The following is a 23,920-nucleotide window of genomic DNA, read 5'->3' as shown; positions in this document are numbered from 1 at the left end:
CAAATGCTGTTTGGTTTAAGAACTCCTGCAGAGCAGTTTAAGTGATATCAGGAATTGGTTCATCTTCATTCAGTAAAAAGGAAAATGCAAAGATTTTTTTCTTCTCACAGGACACAGAAGGAGTTTTCTTCTTGCTTTGTTGGTCTTAGAGAAACTCTGCACAGGTTCAATAAATGTTTTTGGACATTTCTGTAAAAAGTGCAAAATGAAAATGTATATTCAGTTGCTGAATGGATTAGTAAAATAGTAACTAGGGAAAGGTTGTGTGTATCTTGGATATTGATCAGCCTCTCTTTTTATGCTTTATGAGTTTGTGTTTTCATAAGGTTTTGCACCAAATAAAAACATTTTGTCCAAATGGGGGAAAAAACCTTGTAAAGAAAAACAATTGGTTTCTTGATTTTGTGCTGGAGGTATTTTTTCTTCAATTTTCACAAAACTCAATGCAGAGGGTGTTTCCTTCTGGCATATGAGGTGGGTGTACTCAGCCATCACACTTTTCTAGCTGAAGAGATTACAACACATTCATTTCATATTAGAAAAAAATAGTGACATGCATTTTTAAAGTATATCTTTGAAACTTAAATTTAACTGAAGGTCAACCTTGTTGGGTCCTAATGCTTTTACTGTTGCCAAAACACTTACTTTCCAAGGTTAGAAAAGCAAAGCTCTCACTATCCATTGATCCACTTGTCTTTTGAAGCTTTGCCGAGTTTTCCATTTCCAAAACAAGAGGGGTGAAATCTCACAGCCTCTGCCTTCCTCCTCTACATATGTGTGCCAGAAACTGCTGCTGCCTATCTAGGAGAGAAAACACTGCACACCTGTCTATAAATGTTTTAAAATAATTATGAAGTGTTTTAAAATAATTATGTGTTTGTTTATGTTCTCGGGTATTTTCACTTCAAAACCATAGGAACATTGTATGTTCAAAGAGGAGTGGGATAAAGTGAGAATAAATTATTGTGTAGATGTGGATTTTGCTCCAGACAGACAGAGGACAGATAGGCAGGGAGGAGATGTTATTGGCACTAATGTTAATAAGTAGGATTCCGGATGTATATGATAGAACAGGGGTCCACAAACTTTTTAAACAGAGGGCCAGGCCACAGTCCCTCAAACTGTTGGAGGGCCAGATTATAATTTGAAAAAAAAAACCCATGAATGAATTCCTATGAAAACTGCACATATCTTATTTGTAGTGCAAAAACACTTTAAAACAATACAATAATTAAAAAAATAACAATTTTAACAAATATAAACTTATTAGTATTTCAACAGAAAATGTGGGCCTGCTTTTGACTGATGAGATAGGATTGTTGTTGTTGTTGTTGCGTGCTTTCAAGTTGTTTCAGACTTAGGTTGACCCTGAGTGAGGGCCAGGTAAAGGACCTTGGAGGGCCGTATCCGGCCCCCGGGCCCTAGTTTGAGGACCCCTGCGATAGAAGATGCACACTCTAATTTCAAACCTCTTGCTTATTTTCAACCCCATCGCTACTTAGCCACACAAAAATCTTGAATGGACTTTTTAAAAAGACAAATTTTGCTTCAGACAACCAAGGATTATTGAGTGCCTTGGCAGAATCCTCTGAAATCATTCCAATATCAGGGAGAGGGAATGAAATGTTCAATGCCTCATGAAAGTCAAATAACTTTTTGACAAAGTGCTGCAAGGCATTTTGTGTGCACTTGTAAACTCTCTCTTTAGCCTACTTGAACATTTGAAACAAGAGAGGGAATAAAAAAGAAAAGGAGTATTTTAAAGAATTTTTGCATATCCTTCTCTACAAAAGATCTGCAAGACACACAAAAGTAAACACATAGGAAGAATCATGAAAGAGCTGCTACATTTTCATATCAGTCCAAACATTATTTGATTTAGAATATTTTTCCTCCCCTTACAGGGAAGGAAAATTGCTTTGAAATAGTAGTTATGAACATTTTGGGTGAGTTGTGAATGAATTGAACAGAAGTTATTATGTTTCACAGTTTATTTCTCCAGAGGCATATCCTGATTATTTACAGAAAGATTGATCTTCTGTAAACACACTGAGGAGTAACTGTGTTGCCCATGCAGCAAAATACAACAAAATCCCAAAATTATAAAAGAGGAGCACTTTTATCAGGATAATTAAAAAAGCACAAAAAACATCATGCAAGCTTTTGAATCTCCCCTGGCTTTTTCATAAGACCAAAAGTGTTAAAATCATAAAGTTACAGGCCTACGTTTTGTTTTAAGATGTTTTTGCTGTTGATAGATTTTCAGGTGGAAAGAAGTCACGAGTGGAAAAAGTTTAAGAAGCTCTGGTCTAGAGGGATATCATTGCAGGGAGAAGCCACTCTCTTTTCTTTTCTCTCTCTCTTTCATTTTCCTTTTCCATTTCTGTCTCCTTTATTTTTATCATGTGGGGTTAGGAAAACAAAAAGCCCATCCCTTTCTTAAGCAGAGTAAACAGTGTATTTAAGTTGCAAGCATAACCTTCCTACCCAGTTTATTAAATATCCCATAGATATTTCTTGTTTCTAATATACTAGCTGTTCCCTGCCATGCGTTGCTGTGGCCCAGTCTGGTGATCTGAAAAATAAAGTAACGAGAAAGTATTGGTTTCTGATATATATAATTTCTTTTGCTTGTGGGTAAACAGTATTTCTTGTTGTTTCTTTGTCAGTGTTGATGTAGAGATTGTGTTTGCCTACTCTGGAACATGCAACATAGAATTTTCCTTCTTTCGGGGTCTCTTTCAAATCTATGATATTATATCTGTTGTGTGTGTGTGTGTGTGTGTGTGTGTGTGAATCATATATATGTATATCTATGGCTGGATGGCTCTCTGTCAGGTGGGCTTTGATTATGTTTTCTTGCCCTGGTGAAGGGAGTTGGACTGGATGGCCTTAAGACAGCATTTCTCAACCTGGGGTGTGTGTCAGAAGGGTTAACAAAGACCACCAGAAAACACAATATTTTCTGTTGGTCATGGGGGTTCAGTGTGGAAAGTTTGGCCCAATTCTGTAATTGGTGGGGTTCACAATGTTCTTTGATTGTAGGTGAACTATAAATCCCAGCAACTACAAATCCCAAATGTCAAGGTCTATTTCCTCCAAACTCCATCTGTGTTCATATTTGGGCATATGGAGGATTTATCCCATGTTCGGTCTAGATCCTTCATTGTTTGAGTCCACAGTGCTCTCTGGATGTAGGTGAACTGCAACTCCCAAACTCAAGGCCAGTGCCCATCAAACCCTTCCAGTGTTTTCTGTTGGTCATGGGAGTCCTGTATGCCAAGTCTGGTTCAATTCCATCATTAGCAGAGTTCAGAATGCTCTTTGATTGTAGGTTAACTATAACTCCCAAATGACACAATCAATTTTTTTTAAGTGATGATCACTCCTTGGGTTAGTAGTTGACTTGTGGCCAAATTTGGTGGCAATTAGTCCAGCAGTTTTTGAGTTATGATGTCATTCAAAACGAACAGAGCATGTTTTATATACATAGGTTAAAATACTGGCCTTTATCGGGGCAACAGTTAATTTTAGGCCTCTTCTACACTGCCTTATATCCCAGCATCTGATGCCAGATTATCTGCTTTCAACTGGATTATATGAGTCTCCACTGCCATATAATCCAGTTCAAAGCAGATAATCTGGACTTTATATGGCACTGTAGAGGGGGCCTTAGTCATAGTTGGCTGCCTTATGGAATTTCTTTCCTACTTTGAAAACTTTTTCCCACTTGGAACAGAACTATAGAAATCTGTCAAATTGATTTTCAATGTTTCTCAGGATCCTACTAGCAATCTCAGCCCACCTACACTGCTTCTCAGGTTGCAAGGCTTCTCTCCACCCCTGGCCTATATGTTACTTTCTATCTGTTCACCCACTTGTGTATTTTTTATCTGGATTTCCTTCAAGACTCTTGTCCTTGGATAGGTATTTCTGAGTGCATAATGATTGCTAGGATATTCATCTCTCTCCTCAGGTGATTTGTAGATGTTTAAAATTGATGAGGATATTATTATTATTATTATTATTATTATTATTATTATTATTATATTTATTATTATGTTTATTATTATGTTTATGTTTATGCTTATTTATATCCTGCTTTTTTCTCCACAAGGAGACTCAAAGCAGCTTACATTAAAAACATTTCAATACAATTAAAAATCTAAAAAAAAATACATTAAAAATTAAAACAGAATCAAATATAAATTGTTCAGGGAACCAATTGGTCAGGCAGAAATAATAATAATAATAATAATAATTATTATTATTATTATTATTATTATTATTATTATTATTATTATTTCTTATACCCTGCTTTATCTCTCCCAAAGAGGACTCAAAGTGGCTTAACATAAAAGCATTAGCGCACAACTTAAATTTTACAAATATACAAACATTAAAACAGAATTAAATATAAACACTAAACAAAATTAAAAATTAACAGTTTAAAATCACAGCACCTCCTGAGTTGATCTAAAAAACTTTCATCTTTAAAAGTTTGCCTGAAAAAAATGGTTTCAGCCTGCCACTGGAAGGACAACAGTGAAGGGGCCATTCTGGCTTCCCTGGGCAGGGAGTTCCAGATTCAAAGGGCACTCACCAAAAAGACCTGCTCTCTTGTTGCCACCAACCAAGCTTGAGATGGAGGTGGGATTGAGAGAAGGGCCTCTCCTGAAGATCTCAGGGCCCAGGCAGGTTTGTACAAGGTGACACGGTCAGTCAAATAACCTAGATCTTAGTCATCTAGGACTTTAAAGGTCATAACCAGAACATTGTGCCCGGAAACAAACTGACAGCCAGTGGAGCTGCTGCAACAAGGGGGTTATTCGCTCCCTGTGGCCAGCCCCAATTAGCAACCTGGCTGCAGCTCTTTAAACCACCCAAATTTTCCATCAAAGGCAGCCCCATGTAGAGTGCATTACAGTAACCCAGACAGGATATAACAAAGGCATACACCACCATGACCAGATTCAGCTTCTCAAGGAATGGGTGCAGTTGGTGCACAAGTTTTAATTGTGCATAGGCCCTTCTGGTCACTACAGACACCTGGGCCTCCAGGTTCAATGCCAAGGCCAGGAGACCTGCAAGCTGCAGGCCTGTGTCTTCAGGGAGAGTGTAACCCCAACCAGCACAAGCTAAATCCCTATTCTCGTGCCTGCCTTCCAACTGACTAGGAATACTTTAATTGTCCATTATAGAGGGGTTCAGGGACAGCTTTTTAATTATAGGTCTCACAACTGCCTCCTTTAGGCAACTTGGAACTCTGTCTTATTCCAAGGAGGCAATGACCACCACCATCTTCACCCACTCTACCAGCCCCCCTCTGGCATGTTTGATCAGCCAGGAAGGGCAAGGATCTAGAATACATGTGATATTTCTCACGTCTCTAAGGATCCTGTCCACATCCTCAGGCTGCACCAACAGAAAAGTATCAATCAACACTGGACAAGAAGGAGCCAAAGTTACATCCATTGGAACTGTATCAATTACAACATCCAAGTCAGAAGGGATCTGAGCAATTTTATCTGCAAAGTGCTTTGAAAATTCTTCACAGTGGACTGCTGAATGGCCAGGGATTTCTCCTTGTGGACCATATGTAACAGCCTTCTGACCACTCAAAACAGCTCACCTCTACAGTTTCTTTCAGATGCAATTGTGGCAGCAAGGAACAATTTGCCTGATGCCTCCATTGTCACAGAGTAAGTTTTCAAATACACTCTGTGCTCAATCAGATTTGCTTCAGGTTCTCCACCAATGTTTCTGTAGTCTCCATTGCACTTGCTTCTTCACTGCCAACTCCTTTGAAAACCAAGGGGCTGGTTTGGCTCTGCTATGTGAGAGGGGACATTCAGGAACAATTGTGTCAAGCACCCCGGCCATTTCTCTATTCCAGAGACCAGCCAGAGTTTTGACAGAATCGTCTGCTAAGGAAAATCCCCAAGAGCTGCCAGGAATTCATCCAGATCCATAACCCTCCTGGGGCAGACCATCCCAATCTGTACTTCACCCCTGTGGAGGTTTGTAGTCCCAGCGAGTCTAAGGTAGTGATCGGTACATGACCAGGTAGTGATTGGTCCATAACAATGGAACTGTGAAAAGGTCCTCCACACCGCAATATCCCTCATCCCATCCTGCACAGAAAACAAGGTCCAAAGCGTGCACAGCAGCATGGGTAGGACAAGATACTACTTTGGACAGACCCATGGTTGTCATGGAGACCATAAAGACCTGGGCCATTCTTGACAGGGCAGTCTCAGCATGAATGTTGAAGTCTCCCACCACTATTAGCCACTGGGACTCCAACACCAACTCCAACTCTGAGACAACCCCAGCTAGCTCAGGAAGGGAAACTGTTGAGCAGCGGGGTGGGTGGTACATCAGCAGGATCCCTATTCTGTCTTGGTTATTCACCTTTGGGTAAATACACTCAAATGCTGGTGACTGCAAGATGGGGAACCTGGTCAGGGATGTGGAATCATGATAGACCACTGCAACTCCACCTCCCCCCCCCCCCAGCCTCGCCTGTTGCTGCACAGAGAATTCTGGTGGACAGAGCTGAGAGAGATTAACCCTCCTAGCCTCATTCAACCAGTGCTCTGTGATACAAACAGGAGCAGAATTCAAAACGATCTTGACAGATTAGAGAGATGGGCCAAAACTAACAAAATGAAGTTCAACACTGACAAATGCAAGATACTCCACTTTGGCAGGAAAAACGAAATGCAAAGATACAGAATGGGGGACAATGCCTGGCTCGAGAGCAGTACATGTGAAAAAGATCTTGGAGTCCTTGTGGACAACAAGTTAAACATGAGCCAACAATGTGCTGTGGCAGCAAAAAAAGCCAATGGGATTTTGGCCTGCATCAATAGGAGCATAGTGTCTAGATCTAGGGAAGTGTTTACATAAGTATTTACTCACCTGTAATGATTCAGTAAGACTCAGGTTCTCTTGCATAGTGTCTAGATCTAGGGAAGTAATGCTACCCCTCTACTCTGCCTTGGTTAGACCACACCTGGAATATTGTGTCCAATTCTGGGCACCACAATTGAAGAAAGATATTGACAAGCTGGAATGTGTCCAGAGGAGGGTGACTAAAATGATCAAGGGTCTGGAGAACAAGCCCTATGAGGAGCGGCTTAAGGAGCTGGGCATGTTTAGCCTGAAGAAGAGAAGGCTGAGAGGAGATATGATAGCCATGTATAAATATGAGAGAGGAAGCCACAGGGAGGAGGGAGCAAGCTTGTTTTCTGCTTCCCTGGAGACTAGGACGCGAAACAATGGCTTCAAACTACAAGAAAGGAGATTCCATCTGAACATGAGGAAGAACTTCCTGACTGTGAGAGCCGTTCAGAAGTGGAACTCTCTGCCCCAGAGTGTGGTGGAGGCTCCTTCTTTGGAAGCTTTTAAACAGAGGCTGGATGTCCATCTGTCGGGGGGGATTTGAATGCAATATTCCTGCTTCTTGGCAGGGGGTTGGACTGGATGGCCCATGAGGTCTCTTCCAACTCTTTGATTCTATGATTCTATGAAACCAGGTCAGCATGCTCATCTGGCAGTTGTTTTTTTTCTTCAGTTTCCTGACCTGGTGTTCAGCAGCAACACTTTCTACCTACGGGGCTGTCACCCTGGTTATCCTGCCTTGTATGTCTTCAATGGCTGCCTCACAAGTCTGGGGACTCCCTCCCTATTTAGAAAACCACATCCTTCCTGTATGGGGCAGACTAACAAATAAAACCTTATATAAAATCAGACAGGCAGCTGTTAAAAGCAAGGTGCTAGGCTTGAGATCAGCCAAGCAAAGGGACAGGTCTTCATCCTCACACTACTCCAGAAGTGGCTCCCACAAAGGGGCACCTTCACTTGTGTCTTCTGAAGGGAAGCAGGTGTTTCTGTTGGGCCTTGCTTTAGCCAGGTAGTCAGGGCCAGAGTCTGCAAGGAGCTGTCACCAGGAGCTGAGATCAAAGGCAAGCCTACAGCAAACTAAGGCTGACTCTTCCAAGCTCCCCGCTGCTGCTGCTCCTTTGGCTTTCTTGGATAGTGCTGTGACAAAGGGATATCTCTAAATTCATATGGCAAGGAAAGAAACCAATAATTAAATGTAAGGTGCTACAAGATGCAAATACCTGAGGTTGAATAGGTGCAGCTGATCTGAAACTTTACTTTGCCGCCTGCTGCTTAGTTTGGATAAAAGACTGGGTTTTTTTTTTTTAGTAATACTAGGATATTGGCACTGGAGGGACATGATCTGATATATGTTTGGCATGGTTACATGTGGTATGACAAAGTAAAAGTGAATGTGGATTTTAAAAATCTATGTCACTTTGCACAAGGTTTTGTTGCACTCCAGGCTTGAGAAAAAAAACACTGCACAAATCCCAGTCAAGAATGCAACAAAGAAAAACGATGAAAACTATGGTAGAGCTGGCTGTGGGATTGTGAGAACGGCAATACAGAAGAACAACTTTTCCATAATCTGGTTTGCTATTGTCAAGACTTTGAGTTACCTAAAGTGAAATCATGATTGATAGCTGTACAGTGGTAGAAAGGATCCAAAGGATCACCACTTCTGCACAGCGAATCATTGGTTGCCCTCTCCAGTCTTTGAAATAACTTTACAATTCCTTCTGCCTTAAGAAAGCTCAGAGCATTATTTTGGGATCCATCTCATCCGGCATTTTTTTAAATTATTGCCCTCTGGGTGTACAGGGTGACAAGGACAAACAGACTGAAGGATAGCTTTTATTCTAGAGCTGTTGCTATGTTGAACTCCATGGTTTCCCACTGGTGTGGCATTGGGGGCTGTGTGGTTGTGGTGGTGAGGTTGTGGATGGATGGGTATGTTTTGTGGTGTGTGTGGGGGGAAGGCATGTAATTTCATTGTGCAATAGCACAATGACAAATAAAGCTATTACATTCTGTTCTCTTCTATACTTTTTAAAAGCCAAGAGGTCACAAGTCACAATGACTTTTGGTCCTGGCTGACTTCTGGCTTCTCACTCTCCATGCCACCTGCCACTCTTCTTCCTTATACATTGTTTGGATTGTGAGCTGGCTGCACATTAGGAATAAACATTTCATATATAGTCAAAGTCAATGGATTTATTTGCCTTAAGGGATCTTCCAGATTTACTTTTCTGCGTATATTCTGTCGCCAGCTTCTTCATCTATCAAACCTTGCAATTTCTAGAGTTTGCTCAGGCCAGATGAAAATATCACCCAGGAGCAAACTAATGAGATAGATACTTTGGAGTAGAACATTTAGCCACTACAGGAGATTGAATGTGACTTTCTGAGGCATGTTTCTTCACACCACCTTACTGCCTCCTTTTATACGCTCTCACCAGTTATACACGTTTGAACTAAGTTCTATTTTACCAGTCATAACTCAGTATCTTGTCATCTGTATTCTGGAAGTATTTTTTAATCTTTTAATACAGTTGAGCTCCATTCCTATGAGCACAATATTTGACAAGCCTCAAGAGTTATGAACCAAACACAATGGAATAACATTATGCAAAGGTGTGTGAAGAATATCTGGGGCCTTCCATTCCAGAGAATAATAACAGTACTGAAAGGAAGGCAAGTCAAGCAGACAAAAGCAGTGAGCTGGATTTCTCCATAAGAATATGCTGTGTAAGACAGGGACAAATGAACTGGGAGAATAATATGAAAAGTGATTTCATAGAATTATAAAATTAAACAACCTTATCTTAAAGGTCTATGAATTCACCCCACATTGGGGGAAATCCATCGGCTCCCAGCAGGGTGTGTGGAGAAGCCACCACTCCATGCCCCAGATCACCTGCCTTACCTTCCCCCACATCCCTTTGGAGGAAGTGTCATGGCCCAGTTTCCCCCCATTGAAGGGAAGGCAACATGGGAAGGCTCCAGTACTGCTGCGGCAGGTGCCGCTTCACCTCCCTTTTCAGCATAAAGTCCGGGCCGGAAGTCCCTTTATGTCACGTGAAAGGCTCTGTGCTATAAAGGAAGGTAAAGCAGTGTATCACAGGCAAATTGGCCCATCTGATGAGGTCAACAGAGTTGGAAGGGACAAAAAGCACCACATAGTCCAACCCTTGTTCTGCATCCAAGTATAATTAAGACACACCTGAAAAATGCCTGTCCAATCTCCATTTAAATACTTCTAATGATGGAGAGTCCAGTCCACTACTCCCTGAAGTAATATGATCTTAATTTTTTTTTAAAAAAAAATTCTTTCTAACATTTAGGTGGAATCTTTTTTCTTGGCATTTGAATCCCATAAGTTCTGATGCTGCAAGACAGGATCCAATTCTGAATGCTTGCTGGAAGAACATCACATTTCAATAGGAAAACTGGGATGATCTCCATTTACCATGAAACCCACAAACATGCTCTGCAGGGCTTGGACATCTTCTGAAGCCAATTTTCAGGTATGTGAAAGGGCTGGGGGAAGAAGGAATGAAGTGCCATCATGCTGGTGTTGTGACACCAGTATCAGGCTGCATTTAGGGTAAAACTGGAAAAAAGCATAAAGTTTGAAATCTCATTTAAAAAAATAATTATAAATCGAATAAACAAAACTTACAACACACTCCTTGATACAGAAACTGTGCGGGGGGGGGGGTGGGTGGGTGGGGTGGGTGGTTGAATGGTTTTAGTAAAATATTTTAGAGTAAACCATACCCAGGTGGATTGGGGATTAACTTTCTATATTTCATATGTGCAAATTTAAAGTTTATTCCAATGCTGTGCATGCTGGTTTATTCTATGATTAATGTGTTTTTCCTGCTCTTTGAGCACCATGTCTTACTTGTTCTTGTTTATTGCTTATAAATTGTTTTGTTTTGTTTCTTTTAAATTGATTTATGGATTTTTAAGTATTTCAAGGACCTAACAGATCAAGAAGCAGGATATAAATATTTAAATCAGTAAATAATGCCTAGCAATATAAACAGGTTAGTGTTTCATGGGGAAAAATAGAAATCTGAATATCATTTAAAAGACTTTATTCATCTGTGAAAATGTTGCTTATCAATTTTGGTAAGATGCCATAGGACCAGCAGAGGCTGGTAGATCAGTGTAGCAGTAAATTCTAAACAGTAGGCTTGTGCACAGATTCATTTTAGCCATTTGCCTTCAGCTTGTTAGTTTTATTCAGATGTCTGTATATATGTTCTTTTAAACTGAAACAGACCACATGGCTGCTCCTGGAGAAGTTACAGGTTGGGCCAGTGTGGGATACCTTTTTTGGGAATTTTTTAAGGAGATTTTATTTCTAGAAAGAAAATTCCTAAAAATCAAACATTATGAAACTTGGTTGGTTAAAATTTGTATATGTATCCTCCAAGTGTGGCCATTTTCATGCCAATAAATCTACAAACAAGAGAAAAAATGATTCCATGCTTAGGGTTTTTTTTCACATTATACATTTATAATATTGAGTGAAGTTTAACTTCCATAGCAAATTCCTATGGAATCCTGGAATCTGCAGTTTTGAGAGGGGCATTTAGAATTATCACCCATAGAGGTCTACTGCTTAAAGAGAATATAAGTTTCAGGGTCCCTTTTAAACTTCTGACAGACCCATAGCATGTGAAGAGAAGCATAGAAAATCAATTCAGTTTTGAAGAAGGGTAGGAATAGTTGTAGGGATAGAACAGGTTATGTGGTAGACTGTATGCTGGTGAAAAAGATGGGAAAAGGGACACCAGTTTGGGAAGGGAAAGGTAAGGAGATAGCAAGTAGGGCAGGAATGCACCATCATATTTGATAAAGGTCCACAGTCACAACAAACAGAATTGGTGTAATAAGATATTGATCAAGAAAGGAGTAAAATGAGACAAGGTAGAACAAAAGAGCTACAAATTAAATATATAAGGACCACATCACATTGACACATTTCTCTGTTCTATAACAGTCTGTTGAAGTAGCCAGCATGGAACCAGCTAGATCCTATCACATGACACACAGCTGTCACTCAGTGGGGCTCCATACTGGCTTTTTTGGTGAACTATTCTAGGACGGGGAACTCTGAACCCATGTTCTGATTGATTTTTTTTTTTGCTGGAGATAGTGTGGGAGATACACTTTCCAGTGGGTGATGGGCAAGCGGGTGATGTGGGTGATGCAGGATGCTGAATGAAGGATTCACCCCGCTGCCCCATGATTTGCCTTGCTGCCCTATGGATTCCCTGCATCAAGGACCTCCATGTGATGAGGTCCTAAGAAAAAGCCTGAGTGGTGTAGTGGCTACTTTTACTAAAACACAAATCACAAATGCGATTTACATTTTTAAAAGGAAAAAAATGTGAGAATTAGATTTTTCCACAAAGGGTTTTACTACTTAGCAATTAAGCATCTGGTTTTGTACACTGGTGTATTCAATCATGTTACTGCTGCATTAGGATTAAGGGTTAGAATCCTCTATGGCAATTTCAAAAGCATAACTTATGAACTTGTGACTATTATGCACTCATGCATATTCATAACCCCTTGTTTAGGAACTACATAGAGGTCATTAATTTCTCCCAATCTCCATTCCAATCAACATGGGGGAATCGTGATAGAGGTCCTGCTTCTGCCTGGAGATCATTTATGGGAGGAGATGGAAACAGCAGTCAACTTCTGCTTGATTGGAAAGGAAACAGACCTCTGTCACACTGACTGGCCAATTCTCAGTAAGTGATGATAATGCCAAGATTCGCTGTGCAGCACTGAAATTATGATGCTTATGCATATATAAATCCCATGCAGGATTCAATCCATCATCCCCTCCCCCCCCCCCCCCCCCCACACACACACACTGGAAAATGTATTGATACCTGCATATCTGTTGAGACTAGCTCTACCTATAACATTTGGACTACCAAAATGGAATAAGAATTTTGCTTTCTCTTCACTTGCAAAAATTTCCAAAATTTGCAAATCTCTTCATTTATGGAATGGGAAAGAACTTGAGATTTTATATAAAATAAATATGGACACTTCCTGCCCATAACATTCCACAAGCAGAATGCCATAGTGCAATATGCTGCTATGTAGGCCACAGATAATCTTATAAGCAATGATGGGTTGTCTAGATTTCAAATGTCTCCAAATATAGTGTCTAAGTTTTGGGAATAATCAATCACATTTTCTGAAAAGCCTTTTATAGTGAACAAGCACTTTCTTCAAATTTGTCATGCTGGAAAGGCTCCAGCTGGTATTTACTGAATCATTAGATTAAAGTGTACATTACCTTTGTTAAATATTTCGAGTTTTGTCTTTAAGATGCAGACTTGCCTTTTAATTCTTTCCCCATGCACTAATTACATTCTAATTGGAAGTAACTGTGACAACTGCTTATAATGTAGGAACTTCACTAATATCAAGCATTCTGTTGCCATCTAGAACTATTTAGTGTTCTCCACTGCTGGCTAGTTAGAATCAGTTGTTTGCTGAGGTTTTATGAAAGTTACATGATCAGTGCTAAGAATCTGAAGACCACATATTGCTTAAAACAGATTTGATAGCATATGTCTTGTCATTGCATGAAGATTGTGAAGTTCTTCTGTTTCTTCTGTAGCCTTTATAGCCAAAAGCATCTAAGCTTTCTGGCTTTATTGTGAGGTAATTAACATGCTGAACTTGGAGACATCACATAATTAGGGCCAACTGAGAAGCTGGAGTTGGGCCTTTGTTTATTACTAAATTAAAGGGCCACTTTATTTATTTATTTATTTATTTACTTTGCTTCTATACCGCAGTTCTCAGCCCAGAGGCGACTCACCGCAGTTCACAACACACAAAAAACAGCAAAAATTCAATGCACTAATATAAAAACAGTTAACGACCTAATCTAATACACAGTTAATACACAATTACTATAATAACCAATCACTAGCGTCTCATCACTAAAAACACGATCCAGATTCGTCATCCATTGTTCCATTCCTATGTCATCACCAATCATTGCACTAATTATTCGAACGCCTGCGCAAATAACCAGGTCTTTACTTTTTGGCGGAATACCATTAGAGATGGTGCTAATCTAATGTCTGTAGGAAGGGCGTTCCACAGCCGGGGAGCCACCACCGAGAAGGCCCTATCTCTCATCCCCGCCAGCCGTGCTTGTGAAGCTGGCGGGATCGAGAGTAGGGCCCCCCCGGAAGATCTCAAAGTCCTGGTGGGTTCATAGGCCGAGATGCGGTCAGATAGGTAGCTTGGGCCGGAACCATTTAGGGCTTTAAAGGTCAACGCCAGCACTTTGAATCGAGCCCGGTAGCAAATCGGTAGCCAGTGGAGTTGGCGCAACAGGGGGGTTGTATGCTCCCTGTGTTCCGCTCCTGTTAGAATCATGGCTGCCGAGCGTTGGACTAGTTGAAGCTTCCGAGCCGTCTTCAAAGGCAACCCCACATAGAGAGCGTTGCAGTAGTCTAGGCGGGATGTAACCAGAGCGTGGACTACCGTGGCCAAGTCAGACTTCCCAAGGTACGGGCACAGCTGGCGCACAAGTTTTAACTGTGCAAATGTTCCCCTGGTCACTGCCGAAACCTGGGGTTCCAGGCTCAGCGATGAGTCCAGGATCACACCCAAGCTGCAAACCTGCGTCCTCAGGGGGAGTGCAACCCCATCCAACACAGGCTGTAACCCTATACCCTGTTCGGCCTTGTGACACCTTCATACCCTATCATAGGAATTTTTAACTATCTTGGGAAATTTCAGAGGGCATACCTTCTCGTATTGTATATTAACTTGATTTTAGAGCAATTTCAGCCACCAAAAGCTATCATCTAGATTGGGCAGAATGAGGTGAAAGGCATGGAATACGACAGTAGCAAGACATTAAATGATGTTTTCTCATCAAGGACCTCAACTTTGGTTGTATTTTAAAACTATTATAGATGTTAGTGCAGGCATGTATCTGTATGCCAGGAGGACAATCTGAGGATGTCTAGGCCCTGCTCAGCCACCTCCTGGCCCCACCCTCTCCTGGGCCCTTCCCAGCATGTGGCCAGCTATCCTCCATCCTGGCCTAGCCCTTCTGGCCAGGCTCACAATGCGGCCCCAAAGCAAAAACAATGTCCATGCCTGTGTTAGTGCAATATGCCAAACTATTTTTAATAAATTGATTTAAGGTTTTAAAAATAATTAACATAAAACTCACACTTTATAATATATATCAGTACAAAACCACTCAATCATGACATATTTTTAATGTGACCTCCAGTGCTTTATCAATTATGCATGCCGTCTTGAAGTCTTAGTCAGACAAGGCATACTTTCATCAAATGCATCAGCTCTTCATAGGATCAGTGTGGTTTGAGTATTGGACTAAGACACTGGAACACCAGACTTTGAATCCCCTCACCCATAGAAACCCATTGGTTAGCCTTGAGCAAGTCACATTCAACCTCAGAAGAAGGAAAATTTGGTAATAAAATGCCATAGCTTATTTGGCTTAGGGTCACCATATGTTTGGTTTTTGTTTTTTTTTTTGTCATGCCAGGAGCGACTTGAGAAACTGCAAGTCGCTTCTGGTGTGAGAAAATTGGCTTTCTGCAAAGACGTTGCCCAGGGGACGCCTGGATGATTTGATGTTTTTATCATCCTTGTGGGAGGCATCTCTCATGTCCCCGCATGAGGAGCTGGAGTTAATAGAGGGAGCTCATCTGCCTTTCCCTGGATTTGAACCTGTGACCTGTCAGTCTTCAGTCCTGCTGGCACAGGGGTTTAACCCACTGCGCCAACGGGGGCTCCATATGTTTTCAACCATATATTGAATATGACATATGTAGTGAAATCTACCTTTTAGGCGACCAGGCCGAAGCCTGAATATCAGTAGCTTTCATCTTGAAAGACAGGCAGAGGCAGGAGGAGGAGTCAAGCCGACTCCTGATTGGGTGGAGCAATTAGGGGAGGAGTCAGCTGAGAGAGGGGGAAAGGCTGTCAGCTTTTGACAAAGAGAGAGAAGTGTCTTGACATCAGACACAGAAGGATAGGATTTTAGGAGAGGAAGCTAGATAGAGTTCTGACAGGGAAGTGAGCCTTAAGGTTAGGGAATAAGGTTGAGACAAAGGCTAGGGTTTTACTGTGTTAAGAGGACCAGTAAAAGAGAGTTTTGTCTTATTAAACTTAGGAGAAGTTTAAGATACCTTATTGCCCTGTGTGTGAGACAGACAGGAGTCTGTTCTCTAAGAGATACAGTTTCGAAGAATAGAACAGTGTGTTTAAGGAAACTCACAGGTTTTAAAAGCTTTATGGTCAGTAGAACTAACTGTTTAATTCAACTAAGTCTCTACCACTGAATTACGCTTCTGTACCGCTCATTCTATGAGTAGATGTTTCTTCAAAGCTCAATAAACTTTTTCTAGTTCACTTTTAGCTGGTGTAAGCCTCAGTCTGTCAAGCCCTTTTAAAGTCCAGTCAGCCAGTTAAGGAGTAATAGAAGATACCCAGGGCAAACACACCTTTACCTACAACACATTCACACCTTTGGTTCCTCAGACCAATAAAGCTGAGGTGGTGGCGGCTAATACTACCAATAACATTGGTCATTTATAATACTTTATCATCCCTTGCTTTGGTGGCAGTGGTGAGATTGTTTGACCACCCTGCCCAAGCTGTGGCGCTTTAATTTTATTATACTGGTGGCAGCGGTGGGATTCGTTGTTCCCCCCTGCCCTAGATATCCTTGATTTTTGTTATAACATATATTACCTTATTGTAGTCAACAGGCAATTTGAACAATATGTTAAAAACATTTTGAATCAGAGTTGAAAGCATGCAATGACAATGATAACAACAACAACATATAAATATATTGGCCTATTCTAGATGTTCAGAAGACATTTTCAGTAACTGCCTCATCACACTAGAGCATAGATCCACTTTAAAACTGGTTGCTGCCTCCTGCAGAATTCTGGGTTTTGTAGTTTCAAAGAGGCCCAAGACCTCCCTAGCTGAGCAGTTTAAAGGTACTTCCCTAAATCACAAATCCCAGAATTGTACAGGAGGCAGCAAATGGATTTAAAGTGGATCCAGTCTCTAGTGTGATGAGGTCTTAAACACTTAGTGGACAAAATTAGGATAGTGCCCATTGTCCCACCTCCTAAATTCCACATATTCAGAGGTAACTATCTAAAAATAGCTGTATAAACTGTCTCCATTAGAATGGAAATGATGAAAATGGCCAGAAACACAATGTGCAGATTCTGTACATGTGGTGTGTATTTGGCTTTAGAGACTTTCTTCAGCATTCAGATTGAGGTTTGGGGGCTGTCAAGTATTATATTCATTAACCATTTGCAAAGTTCTATGAAACATGAAACCAATTTTGTGCTACCACCATTATTTTTTACTTCCACTATAGAGATTATAATGAAAAGCTTCCTCTAATATACTTAGAGTTATAAAAAAAATGAATGCAAAATTTCTTCCTCGTGCTTTAATGGGAAGCCTGGATGCATGACACATGCTGTGATACTAGTTTTTTTTATATGTTTATTTTAAAAACCTATGGAGTACTATGTCCAGTTGGTACACCAAATTTCAAAGAAGACTTAGGCACAGTATATGTAAAGAGATACATAAAAACAGAACAACAACAAATACACAGCTGAATGTTTCATTAAAAAGTACAATGTCAAGGAATTGATAAATAAACTTGCTTTATAGATAAATGAAAACAGAGATAATTTTACTTTTCTTGGAGAGCCATTGAGAGTTCAGTCTAAAACCTGAAATAGGTGTACCTACTAGGCTTGTTTGATACAAAAAAAATGGTTCAAAACTCGTTTCGGATGTAGTTTGATTTGGAAATCAATTCTGAGGAGGGCGACTAAAATGATCAAGGGTCTGGAGAACAAGCCCTATAAGGAGTGACTTAAAGAGATGGGCATGTTTAGCCTGAAGAAGAGAAGGCTGTGAGGAGATATGATAGCCATGCATAAATACGTGAGAGAAAGTCATAGGGAGGAGGGAGTGAACTTGTTTTCTGCTTCCCTGGAGACTAGGACGCGAAACAATGGCTTCAAATTACAAGAAAGGAGATTCCATCTGAACATTAGAAAGAATTTCCTGACTGTGAGAGCCGTTCAGCAGTGGAACTCTCTGCCCCAGAGTGTGGTGGAGGCTCCTTCTTTGGAAGCCTTTAAACAGAAGCTGGATGGCCATCTGTCTGGGGTGCTTTGAATGCAATTTTCCTGCTTCTTGGCAGGGGGTTGAACCGGATGGCCCATGAGGTCTCTTCCAACTCTATGATTCTATGATTCATAGAAATAAATATTCAAAACTTTTTGAAACTTCTGAGACTTCCGAAACAGCTTCGTTAATGGCAGACACACATGCACAGTTGGAAATAAAAATAGCACTGGCACTGAGGAAACTTCAGGTGCTCTTCCACTTCTGACCGAGGGGCTCTTACAATCCAGGCCTGCCTCAGCTGTCAATGCGGAGGAGGAGGAGGAGGAGGAGGAGGAGGAGGAGGAGGAGGAGGAGGAGGAGGCGATCCTCCTCCTCCTGTCACGTAGTTCAGATTATCAAGGTAGAGGTAAAGGTTTCCCCTTGAAATTCAGTCTAGTCCTGTCTTACTCTGGGGAGTGATCCTCATCTCCATTTCTAAGTAAAAGAAATACGTTGTCCATAGACACATCCAAGGTCATGTCACCAGCATGACTGTAAGGAGTGCCATGGCCTTCCCGTTGGCTCCTCAAACTGCACAACCAGATTCAAACTGCTAAACTGGATTCAAACTGTGGACCTACTGAATTATGCATTATGGAGATCATAGAAGGCAACTAAACTGCATGATAGAAGTCTACATCACTGAGTATATACATAATTCAGTTTCAAGATGCATTGCATGGCAATGTATATGGGGACTGAGAACAGATCAGGTATTCCTTCCAGGTGTTTTGGACTTCAACTCCCACCATTCTTAACATCCTCAGGCCCTTTTCTCTCCCTCCAATCCCCCTCAGCTGCTTAAGCAAAGGAAGAGGAGGAAAAGAATAGGAAGGAGAGGAGAACAGAGAGAAAGAGAAAGAAAGGGGGAGGGTAATCACCCAGACTGCTTCTTTAACGCGGCTTTCCAGGGGAAAGAAAGTGGAGACATTCACCCAGGCTGCTTCTTTAACACAGCTCTCCAGGGGAAAGGAAGGGAAATTCGCCCAAGCTGCTTTTTTAACAAAGCTTTCCAGGCTTCAGCTGAGGCCAGGGTAGAGAAGCGGGGAAACGTTGAATTGAATAATTTCCAACTCACTTACCGCTTCCTAACAGAAATGGGGGGAAAAGCTTTGCAAGGGCAAAGGGACTTCTGGTTTCCTTAAAAACTTCAAAATTACTTCAAAAAGCAAATCTTTCCAATTTTATTCCAAATTACAAAGATTCCAACTGAACCTAACCATGCCTAGTACCCACTGGTATGATAGCCACAAACTATCACTAGCTACAAAGCTACAGCAACTAATTTTATTTAAATGCTTGACAATAGAATTTATTACACTAGGATGCCTGATACATGCTCTATCTGTGACATATCCACAGATAGGATATCCAGAAATCAACATCCTGTGATCCATTGACATTGACCTTATCATTCCAAAATTAAGTCTAGACTCACCCCAGCCATTGGGAGGGGGGCAAGATCTAGAAACTGTCAAGTAATTAATCAGTAGATTATTTCTTTTCATGCTCCACATAAAAAAGTTAATTTTACATTCCACCAAGAACATCTTGCAGCTATAATAGTCCAATATTAAGTAATATCATATATTTTACTTTCATTGGAGATAAGGAATAGAACATATTTCTTGTCTTATTTGAATTCTATTATATTTTACATTGAGGATCACTTTTGGCAGAAAAACCGACAATGTTCCCTCTCCTCTCAAAGCCATCAATTCCTCAGCAAAACAAAACATTGGTATCAATAAAATATATGAAATTGAGTGAGAATCCAAATAAATTAGTATTAATCTTCTCAAATGTTTTTCAATCAATCTATGAGTATGGTCCCTTAATCCCCTGAACAGTTTCACCAGCACAGACAGAAAAAAAAGCTAAGAGGAAACAGATGGTTTTGGAAACCTATCATCTTTCAGCTGAAAAGCAGCTCTCAAAATGCAGTGACCCATGTCACCAGACACAGCTGTAAGGCTCAGTGTTTTCCCCAATGATAGGGGTTATTGTGACATCAGGAGCTGCTTAATTACCATATTTACTAAGATATAATGTGCCATTGAATGTAACGCGAAGCATTACAAAAAATGGATTTGCTGTCAAATGTAATGCAAGGTGGTGGTGACCATGAAAAGGCTGATGGGAAGCTAAACCCCTCAACCTTACCTTCCTACCAGTCTTTTCATGGCCATTGCTTCCTCGATTTGTAGCTGGGATCTATTGCCCAACAGTGCAGACAGGCTTAAGTGTGTGATGCTAATGCACCATTGGATCTAATGCAAACCTAATTTTTAGTAATGAAATTTAGTCAAGAAAGGTGAACATTAAACTTAAGGAACTATGGTAATCCCACCCCTCCATGTTGGTCTCCATTTGTTTGGTAAGAGTTTTAATTTCCAAAGATAAAACCTAAAATGCAACAGCAAACTGAGCTTAACTAGAAATCGAGAAGAAACTGAGTGACACTGCAAAGTTGGACAAGATGGGAAAAGGGGAGATTTTTTTGGGGGGGGGGGGGGGTAATTACTAAACTCCTGAATGCTGCACAAATATCAGTGTATGTTCATTTTCCCCCATTTTGATGACAGTTGTAATGGCAATGACAGGGCAACAGCCACAATTAATTGGATGTACTTCACATCCAATCTACTCTGTGTGAAAAAATGTTAGATCTGTTAGATCTACTCTGTGTGAAAAAATGAAACTCTCAGGAATTTTGCTTTGGATCTCCAGATTTTTAAATAGTTGTCTTTTTTATTTTAGAGGCTCCTAAAGGAGGGTGAACAATTCAGTCCAGGAATTTGCATTAAAGACAGGAAATAAGCTCACAAGCAGGTCAAGAAAGTTGAGCCTACAAACTTAATGATTAAGGAGGAAAATGAGCTCAAAGTGGGGGCTAAAGGTTCAATTCTTTACCTGGCAATTAAGAAGATAGGAAAGCTTAACCTGCTCCCGAATAGCTAAGAGGCTGGGAGTGGGAATTAAAGTACAGAATATAAGTAAGCTAGAAAAGGTAGTTGGGAGTTAAAAGGAGGATTAAGACAGGAAGCAGATCAACATATGGCAGAAGAGTGGATCTGAGAGTGCCAGAACTAAAGGCAAAGGACTATTGCAAAAGGAAGCCAAGATAGAGACCTCAAGTGGATTTAACAGGAAAGGCTGCATATCTATTGCTGAATTGTGGAAACAGTCTAATGTGAGCTTAACTTTATCTGCTCATTTTAACTAGCGAGGCTGTTCCAAAGTAACATTATTTTATTTTTTTAAAAATGTCACCCTAAACGGTTTATTAAGTTGTTATTCTAGCAATGGCATCACCCGGGTAATGCAGCACCAGGAAACCACCATCAGAGAGGGGTTGGCACCACAATGACTATAATTTTTTGTCTGCAATGTTTCAACAAAAATGTATTAATTTTTATGGAAATAAAATAACCATGGGGTCTATGGCTGCATTCTGCTAACCGGTCTTTAATAAAATCAGTAAGAGAGAAAAGGCTTTCTTGAAGCTTTGTTTTCCATACAATACAGAAGCTGCATCTTCCCACTGTCCCGATTTGGCAGGAATAATCCTCTGCTTTTCTACTTTTAGAGCTACAACATTTTTAAATAATCCCAGTTTCTGACTTTCAGCCACTGCCCCAGAGTACTTCAATTGCTACAAAGGAAATTAAAAATGCAAAAGCAATTTGCACTGAGTTTAGGACTGGGAGGGAGAAAAGGCATAGAATCTTGGCCTTCCCTGTAGACAAAAATCAAGGTGTGTAGCGTGTAGTCTCTCCTAGCTTGTGTATTCTTCCTTGCTCATAACTTTGACACATTTCACTACATTCCCCAGTTTCTATCTGTTGACAGGTATGCCAAGAGTCATACCTAGGAGAGAGATTTATTTAGATCGGTAATTAGCCTACTGGAGTTAAGGGTTGTTTAGTGGAGGCACTCGAGGAATAAATGCCTCAGTGTACTGACAGAAGCCCATGAAACTCACATCCTGTCATAGTTTCACAGAAGCTAGTTCGTACATGTTTGTTTCTGCAGTATAGCTGTTTTGGTTGGCCGTCTGTTTCCAATCCAAAGGGAATATTTGGTACAAAGCACTACTAGGTGTGTGTGTGCAAGAAAGAGAGAGAAAGATGGGCATAGTGGAGGGAGGGAGTAAGCAAGACCGCAATCAAGGAGGTTCCTTATTTTGCACTCTAGTTTTTTTTTGCTAGAGTTGCAGGGTGGGCCTGTGTCTGCTACACAATCAATAACAGTTAAGGAGGAAAGATTTCACTTCATGGCACTTACTTGGGGTGTTGAGCAGGCGTGACTTTTTGCAGTGGTAAGCTGCCTCCTGTTCACAGTATTCGGCACTATTTATCACTGCCTCCAGCTGCTCCATGCTGCTGTTGTAGTTAAAGCTCATGGCATATGGCTTCCCAGGATCAGCCCCACGGACTCGAGCCAGCTCAGTGTTGTTGTGCTGGACTACAGTCCAGCTCTTATCTTCTGTTAAGTTAAATGAAAAGGAAAAAAGATAAGCAGGCTGAAAAAAGTCAGAAGCAGCTGAAGACTGATGCATTTCTCCATTAGACACAAGAACATTAGGACAGAGAGCACTGAAATGGATGCCCTTTGATAGTGATAATTTGAAAAGTTAGTATTCCAAAATGGCTACTTTAAAAACAAGGTGTGAACTGTACTGGAACCAAGGAAAAAGCAAACTTATCTGCAAACAGAAATAAAAAAAGTTTACCTGCCTGATTGTTTTGCTGCTGGCCTGGTTTCAGGATTGTTTTTCTACCCGATCCCTCTCAGCCATCATTGCAATGTTCACAATTACAGCTGAGATGTATCAGTTGAAAAAACAATTCTTTTGAGAATGTGGTTTGCTGGAATTACTTGCAGAGCTCCTTGGTCTCACAAGTCATTCCTACTTCTATATTGCCACACTTACTGAGTCGAAGTGGGTCAACAAAGTCCACAGTAGTTTGTCCAACTAAATCACTGACATGACTGCATCAGAATTAAGGTTGTTGTCCTCATGCTTCCCCAGATGAAAACTCCCAGATACAAGGAGGATTATTTGCCTACCTCTGCTATTAAGTGCTGACCCCAAGACCCCTGACTGATGGAAAGGCAAAATTGTACTTGAGTTTTAGTGAACTGTAAAAAGATACTCTGTTCTATCATTTAGGGGATAAAACAGAGCGGATCTTTCCTTTTAGTTACTGTCTGGTGAAAGTGAGGCATGATGGGGCACTGAGATATAACTGTAAGTGTCCTCAAATATAGCAAAGAGGAAGTATGATATTGTACATTTCTAGCCAGTGAGTAAAGTGGTTATATCTTAAGAATGTGAAAGGAAATAACAACAAAACATTGTTAGTCAGTAATTATATTGGCTACTGAGTGCTGATGAAGAAACATAATGCATTTTAAGCACATCCTCCTATGCTGTTAAGCAGTTGTTTTGATGGTATAGTAAATCCAAGAGTATGAACCATGAATATCCACTCTGAAGGATGAAGGGGAGTGAAGAGGGCTATTGCAGAAAATCTATTAATTTCTTTCTAGCTAGTGTGATTTGCAACTCGGATAAAAGCAAAAGAAAACCTTACTAATTCAGATCAAAAATCACGTAGTTCAGTCATCCTGTTTCTATGGTTGCCAGCCAGGTGCCAGGGTTGGCGGGGGTGTGGGGGGTGGGTGGACAAGTAGTATATGAGGACAATGAAACTTTCAAACTGCTGTTTGTCAAAATTTGGTATTTAGAGATGTTATTCTCCTG

The 23,920-nt window shown here is 40.7% G+C and overlaps 1 protein-coding gene across 2 annotated transcripts in view; it reads right to left on the bottom strand.

The window, feature by feature from the left end:
* The window catches only part of CNTNAP5 (contactin associated protein family member 5), a 488,740-nt gene that overhangs the window by 144,769 nt on the left and 320,051 nt on the right, over window positions 1-23,920 (bottom strand). For both annotated transcript variants that reach the window (XM_060774167.2, XM_060774159.2), the window contains exon 13: window positions 22,438-22,638. In XM_060774167.2, the coding sequence (XP_060630150.2) occupies window positions 22,438-22,638 (201 nt within the window). The remainder of the gene's footprint in view (window positions 1-22,437; window positions 22,639-23,920) is intronic.

The sequence above is a fragment of the Anolis sagrei genome, chromosome 1 (assembly GCF_037176765.1).
Source record: "Anolis sagrei isolate rAnoSag1 chromosome 1, rAnoSag1.mat, whole genome shotgun sequence".
Taxonomy (NCBI): Eukaryota; Metazoa; Chordata; class Lepidosauria; order Squamata; family Dactyloidae; genus Anolis; species Anolis sagrei.
This window is presented reverse-complemented; position numbering and strand designations above follow the sequence as displayed.